At 45.0% G+C, this 7,500-nt stretch overlaps 2 protein-coding genes across 2 annotated transcripts in view; one reads left to right on the top strand and one right to left on the bottom strand.

Moving 5' to 3' along the window:
• nae1 (nedd8 activating enzyme E1 subunit 1) overlaps positions 1-4,392 on the bottom strand; it is a 10,663-nt gene extending 6,271 nt beyond the window's left edge. The window contains exons 1-9 of the mRNA XM_031568734.2: positions 4,264-4,392; positions 3,623-3,726; positions 3,444-3,504; positions 3,249-3,279; positions 3,065-3,136; positions 2,891-2,970; positions 2,407-2,516; positions 1,564-1,673; positions 139-201 (exon numbers count right to left, since the gene is read on the bottom strand). Of these exons, the coding sequence (XP_031424594.1) occupies positions 139-201; positions 1,564-1,673; positions 2,407-2,516; positions 2,891-2,970; positions 3,065-3,136; positions 3,249-3,279; positions 3,444-3,504; positions 3,623-3,726; positions 4,264-4,313 (681 nt within the window). The 5' untranslated portion in view covers positions 4,314-4,392. The remainder of the gene's footprint in view (positions 1-138; positions 202-1,563; positions 1,674-2,406; positions 2,517-2,890; positions 2,971-3,064; positions 3,137-3,248; positions 3,280-3,443; positions 3,505-3,622; positions 3,727-4,263) is intronic.
• A 714-nt stretch (positions 4,393-5,106) lies between these two features.
• ca7 (carbonic anhydrase VII) overlaps positions 5,107-7,500 on the top strand; it is a 13,944-nt gene continuing 11,550 nt past the window's right edge. Inside the window, exons 1-2 of the mRNA XM_012835323.3 lie at positions 5,107-5,550; positions 6,522-6,719. Of these exons, the coding sequence (XP_012690777.1) occupies positions 5,514-5,550; positions 6,522-6,719 (235 nt within the window). The 5' untranslated portion in view covers positions 5,107-5,513. The remainder of the gene's footprint in view (positions 5,551-6,521; positions 6,720-7,500) is intronic.

Genomic DNA, 7,500 nt, shown 5'->3' with positions numbered 1-7,500 from the left:
GTCTTCAGTATAAATCTACAATGTAAAAAATAATAAAAGTAAAGAAAACACTTCTCAAAAAAATGAAAGGTGTGTCCAAACTTTTGACTGGTACTGTATTACTGTTTGTTACAATAACAGAAGTACACAGACACCAACCTCACTTCTCCACTTCTCCAAGTGTTTGGCCATGACGATGATCCATGGAGTGTGGCTGTGATCCTGACGAGACACATACAGAATATATAAGACCGAAGGGGGGGGGGGGGAAACTACACATCCCACCATGCAACACTGGCTAGGAGCTCGTACAGGGAAACGGTGAGGGGCTTAGTGCTGGAGGTGTCTTTTAGTATCAGTTCAACACTATGCAACTATTATGGGGTTGGTCTCAGTGCACAGTATGGATGATGCCAACATTATTTTAACATCAGTTACTAACATTCAACAGAAGCCCAAGATAGAAAATTCACTCAACAAAGTGGGGTTTAGATCAATAAATATTTCCTATATTTCCCTCGGGATTAATAAAGTGTCCATCTATCTATCTATCATCTATCTATCTATCAATAAGTTCTTATTGTGTTTACATATTGCCTCTGCCTTTCTTTGAACATTCGGTGAAATCATTAGTGAGCCCAACCGATAAAAAATTGAAATGAGTCATTTTGCTTGTATCTGTTGTTTAACAACATTCATTTGTTTAGCCATGTTAGTGTAGTAGTCTAGTCTAGTATATGACGGAGACGATGTTTGAGCCATCCGTGAGAAATCCGTCCACAACTCACAACTCCTGCACATTTATTATTCTACGACAATCTGTTTTTATCAAAGAATTTCCAAACAATTGATTTCTGCGTCCAGCATTCTTCCTTTAGTTCACCTCGGCCTCTAACTGAAAGGTGAGTGCGTGCGAGAGCTACTGTAAAACTTGAGATTTTCGTGATTAACGGGTATTAGATGTTAATGTAGAAACTCTTACACTAGCGTCCCGTGACTAACGAGTCCTCGATGTTAATGAAGAAACTCTTACACTATTGCACGTGACTTAACGAGTCCTCGATGTTAATGAAGAAACTCTTACACTAGCGTCACGTGACTTAACGAGTCCTCGATGTTAATGAAGAAACTCTTACACTAGCGTCCCGTGACTAACGAGTCCTCGATGTTAATGAAGAAACTCTTACACTATTGCACGTGACTTAACGAGTCCTCGATGTTAATGAAGAAACTCTTACACTAGCGTCACGTGATTAACGAGTCCTCGATGTTAATGAAGAAACTCTTACACTAGCGTCACGTGACTAACGAGTCCTCGATGTTAATGAAGAAACTCTTACACTAGCGTCACATGACTAACGAGTCCTCGATGTTAATGAAGAAACTCTTACACTAGCGTCACATGACTAACGAGTACTCCATATTAATATAGAAACTTACACTAGAGTCACGTGACTAACGAGTACTCCATATTAATATAGAAACTCAAGAATTGATGCAGCTGCTCGAATACTCTGGCACGTGCAAAGAGGACGTGAATGAGCTTCACACAGAAGCAGAAGCGTTAGAGAGCGGTCCTCTCACTTTCTTCTCCATGTTGTCCAGGTCGTAGGACTCGATGTGCTTCTTCAGCTCAGGGAAGGGCTGGTCCAGCCTCAGGTCCTCCAGCATGTTATCTGGGTGGGACTCAACCACTGTGGAGACAGAGTGGGATCACACTGATGTGGGGAGGGGGGGGAGGTTCGTAGAATAGCTGCCCATTTAAGTTAGTCTTTCTCCATTAGCACAAGGGCCTGTTTGTTTAGCTGCCCATCGATAACGGAGGGAAACATAACACTAAGGCACAAGGCTGTGCCACATGGAAGCATGTTTCTAAACTGATCGACCCTTACTAATCATCAATGGGCTGATCGGCTGTGCCACATGGAAGCATGTTTTTAAACTGATAGACCCTTACTAATCATCAATGGGCTGATCTGCTGTGCCACATGGAAGCATGTTTTTAAACTGATAGACCCTTACTAATCATCAATGGGCTGATCGGCTGTGCCACATGGAAGCATGTTTTTAAACTGATAGACCCTTACTAATCATCAATGGGCTGATCGGCTGTGCCACATGGAAGCATGTTTTTAAACTGATCGACCCTTACTAATCATCAATGGGCTGATCTGCTCATCAGTAACTGTGAAGTCATTCTCTGAAGGCCCAACTCACTGAGAGCTCACTTCACAAAGCGCGTGACAGCCTGGTGAGGCATTTAACACTCTGCTGACTGGGAGGATTAATCACACACACACACACACACACACACACACACACACACGTGTACAGACTGACACACGCATGCACAATTGCACGCTCACACATACACATATACACGCACACACACAAAATGACTGCCTGTGTCTCTTGTATATTTCATACCTGTGTGTTCTCTGACTACCAGCCTCATGTAGGCGGTGAGACCGTAGGTCCTGCACACGAGGAAGGGCACGCTGGCGTTCCAGAGGACCGCGCCTAACCTCACACACGTGCTGCAGGACACAGAGAACACAGCCCATTTCCACAACTCACACACACACAGATACAACATCAGCGATGCCTATAGCCATCAGTCATGGTCAGCACGGTCAGAGAGCACACACACACACACACACACACACACACACACACACACACACACACACACACACACACACACACACACACACACACACACACACACAATCACCTGACACATGAATAAATGGGCATCTGTTTAAGCAAGATGTGAGAACAGACAAACTATAAAAAATAAAATAAAGTCTAAGGATCAGAATTGTCAGTGAAACACCGTCTACAGCAGCACGTCAGAAGATAAGGACTAAAAAAAAAAACTATAAAACAAAATGAAGAACATTCCACTGACCTTTCAGGTAACTGGACCCCGACCACCAGGCTAAACCTGTGGAAGAACTCGGGATCATTGTCCAGGAGCTTGTCAGGAGCCTGAGGGGATCAGACACAGTTGTTTACGAAGAACAAACACATTCTTTGCCATCTTTTGGTGCTTTACATGAAATAAAAGATAATAAAAGTTCACCTCTTCCACAAAGTTCCCTGACACATCACTGTTAAGCTCTTGGAGTAGTTCAGTGGCAGCCTGGGCCCTGTTCTGTGAACACAGTGTGAATGTTAGTCTAACTTCATATCAGACCGTAGAACAGCGTTCATGCTCCAGGGGGTGGGATACTAATTGAGCTTTGAGACCAGTCATAAATGCTTACCTTTCCGATGCTGTTGTTACTGAGAAAAAAGCTGCAATGTAAAATGGGGACACAATCAGTTTCATTCACAATGTGAACTCAAGGCTCAAGAGAGGTCAAAGATGAGCAGCTGTGGTTACATCATGTGAATAAAACCCCACTATGGCAAACCCTGCATAGCCAACAGACGCAAACTTAAAATGCTGATTTGCGTACTTGTTCCCTACGTCTTCTCCTGACACTTTATGCCCATCAACAATGGTGAAGGCGCCAATTCCTGAATAGAGTGAGAAGGCAGAGAGATAAGGGTGGGAAGGAAAGGATGGAGTGAGAGAGTATGGATCCTAAAAATACTCCAAAGACAAACACATCATACAATTGAACAAATTCTGTACCTGGCAGCACTAGGTTCTTAAGTATTTCAGTGCCAGTAGCCGTGGCATTGATGAGACAGACGTGGGCATTCTCCAAAGACTCTTGTCCATGATCTCCCCATAATCTGTAAACAAACCAACGTAGTTAGTCCTGATGCGTAATTTAAATATCGCTGCATTATATAGGACACTTACATTTAAGTGCAAGAACGGTGGTATTAGTTGTTTTGGTACCAAGTAACCTTTATGCTTTTTTGAATACTGACAGGTGTTATTTACACCGAGGTCAGTGTGGGTACGTCAGATGAGCTAACTTACACCTCCAGTGGTTGACTGGGTTAGCCTAATGTAAGACAGCTAGCAAACTAGCAAGCAAGTAAGTCTAACCTACGGCTATTAACTACGCAGATTTGTGTGGTTAGTCATCAAGTTCAGCTGCATAGCTTTGCAGCAACAAGAGAATGACCTAATACATAGCAAAATAAATCGATTTCTTCAGTTTGGTAACATTAGGCTAGGATAGCTGCTAAATAACAAAACGTCTGATCGGGGCCCCTTTGCATCAGGTCCTTCATAAGGAGTAAAATAAGATGCATGAGGTCTGCCATGTCATGCATTATACAAGTACGATTGAGCTAAATTGAAAAATGATTTATCGTCACCTCAGTTGTCTGTCATATTTCTGCTCCTTAGATGTTTTAGTGGCTGCCATTCTGCTCTACTTTACCGGCGAAAATAGTCAAACAACTAGTCCTCTCGCTGACAGATTCGTCAGTTTTGAAATCTTTGATTACTAACAGCAGATTCGCCACATTTTACAACTTTGTGTAATTTCACTTTATACCACAAGAGGGAGGAGGCACTAACTGAGCGCTATTTGTAAGTAGGTAGCCTACTGGGATTTTCGAAAAAGAAGCTTGCACCCCACTCATGAACTTAGTAAAGTAAGCCTATATGTGAATAGAGTTTTTCTTTCTTTCTTAAAGAAAAATGTTGTTGTGAAGTATGGTTTATAAAACGCCCCTGGGTTTGCACCAGCAAAACAGATTATACGGTGACAGTGGAGTGCAAACCACAAAAACAAAAACGAAAGGCGAAAAAACAACTTGCAGCGAAGTGCACAGCATACAAACACCTGTGGGGCTGAGGTGCATACGCAACATACAAACAAAAACTTGCAGCCTTTAAGTGCAAAACAGAACGACAAAAAGAATACACATAACTTGCAGTTCTGAAGGGGAAAAAAACTCTGCTCTGAAGTGAAAAAAAGGTTATGTTTTTGTATGTTGCATATACCTGAGGACCACCCGATATATATATAAATACAATGAAATATTAATTAAATAAAACATAATATGTATATATACATATATATAACTGTATGAATGCAGATATAAAACTGTGAGACATGGATTCCTCAAAATGTTAGCATAGTTCTTAGTGCAACAATCCTAATTTCGCAAAAAAAACGAAACCCTTAATTTCCCCCTAATTTCTTAGCAGCCTATGTAATCCGTTATTATCCCGCTGAATCCATGCTCAAATGTGCTTAATATTCCCTTTTCAATTAGCTAAAATATTAGGCATTCCTGTTCCATTGTGTAACCATAATATGCTGAGCCTCACGGAGCACGTTCTACCATGTGGCAGCCTACTCACTCCGTGTTGAGAATCCCTTTGAGCAATAGGATTGAGAGTGAGTGGGCGTGGTAAGAGGGGATAACTACATTTACCTCATACTACACGCGCGTACAAGTAGCTTTTCGTTCCCTCATCATCTCTCCCCCCGAGCCTCGGTCAGGACACCTACACCTACACCACGCTGTTCATTCATCAGTTCGCCAGCGCCCCCGTTGTTTTGGAAATACCCACGCAGCGCTGAGAAGCCAAGGGCCAAGAGGAATTCCTCGAAATGACCGGACACCACTGGGGATACGGAGAGGAGGATGGTAAGTTGCTTAACCAAGTGGCCTTAGGCACGTTTCCTTCAGATGGAGGTCAGTTTCTCTTGCGGCCATCCGAAAAGGATGAATGTTAACATGCATGGGCACTGGGAACTTGACAGAATGGCACTCAACAGGGTTACCACTGGTCTGTGTTTCTGTTAAGAGAGGGTGAATACTACCATGTCAGTAAATCTGGACAGAAGGATTAGCAAGCCCTTTGCATAGAGCTCAGACTTGATCTCTTTTGTCTTTCAATTGGCCTCATAAACTATGACTAAGCAGGACAGAGAGAATCTGTCCGTCACAGTTGGAGGCAAGATGTATTCTCTGTGAGCCAAGCCAAGTCTTCTGGCTGAACTCTGCCTTGAATGGCTCTGCCTTCACAGCATACATACAGTGATGTGAACATACAGCGTGCAACATAGAACCCGTCAGGACGCTGATGATAGCACAATATGCTGCGCTGATGAGTCACCCGTGCGTGGATTATAAAAATGGATCAGAGACGGGTTTAAGGCTCGACAGCTTGTTCACCTGTGATCTCGTCTTATCTTCTCTTCTTCTGAGTTACATTATAGCTCTTCCCTGGCTTCCACAAGACAAAAAAGGTCAAAGTTATGTATTTTATTGGCACCATAGACAAAAGCCTATGTCACCAGTGTCAAGGGTCTGGCACTGATAACAGGTTGACTCTGACATCAAAAGTAATCAAATGTAGTCATTTGAGCTGCTTTGCTACTTGGTTGGGGCTGGTTGGGGCTGGTTTGAGTGACTCCTGCCCTCCTGTGTGCCCTTGGTTGGGGCTGTTTGGGTGACTCCTGCCCTCCTGTGTGCCCTTGGTTGGGGCTGGTTTGAGTGACTCCTGCCCTCCTGTGTGCCCTTGGTTGGGGCTGGTTTGGTGACTCCTGCCCTCCTGTGTGCCCTTGGTTGGGGCTGGTTTGAGTGACTCCTGCCCTTCCTGTGTGCCCCCACAGGCCCCTCCGCATGGCATAAAGCCTACCCCCTCGCCCAGGGAGACCGCCAGTCTCCCATCAACATCGTCCCCACGGAAACGGTCTACGACGGCAGCCTGTCTCCCATCTTCCTGTCCTACGAGAACTGCATGTCCACCAGCATCTCCAACAACGGGCACTCGGTGGTGGTGGAGTTCGACGACACAGACGACCGATCAGGTGAGGACGCTATACGAGACGTGATGGCCGGCGCTTACCTGCCGGACCGGACCTTGACAGGTGACCTCATGTGATTGACTGACAGGTGACATCATGTGATTGACTGACAGGTGACATCATGTGATTGACTGACAGGTGACCTCATGTGATTGACTGACAGGTGACCCATGTGATTGACGAACAGGTGACTCATGCCCACTGTTTCACCCAGACCTGGTGGGGTTTAGCGTTGCAGGTTGAGGCTTATTTTTAGCCTGATCCGCTAAGCCCGCCTCGCCTTGCGCCTTCACATTATCCAAAGCTCACATCTCCCTCAGCACAGAGAAGAGTACTGCTCTCTAGCACTGAACCTGCTGAAGGGCACACTCACTCACTCACTCACACACACACACACACACACTCACACACACACACACACACACACTCACACACACACACTCACACATCTCCCTCAGCACAGAGACAAGTACTGCTCTCCAGCAGTGTACCTGCCCAAGGGCACACACACACACACACACACACACACACACACACACACACACACACACACACACACACCACACACACACACACCTGCCCAAGGACACACACACACACACACACACCTGCCCAAGGGCACACACACACACACACACACCTGCCCAAGGGCACACACACACACACACACACACACTGAACCTGCCCAAGGACACACACACACACACACACACACACACACACACACACACACACACACACACACACACACACACACTGAACCTGCCCAAGGACCTGCCTGGTA

This window comes from Clupea harengus, chromosome 6, assembly GCF_900700415.2.
Source record: "Clupea harengus chromosome 6, Ch_v2.0.2, whole genome shotgun sequence".
Lineage (NCBI taxonomy): Eukaryota > Metazoa > Chordata > Actinopteri > Clupeiformes > Clupeidae > Clupea > Clupea harengus.
The sequence above is the reverse complement of the archived record's forward strand: the minus strand, read 5'-3'. Positions and strand labels throughout refer to the sequence as shown.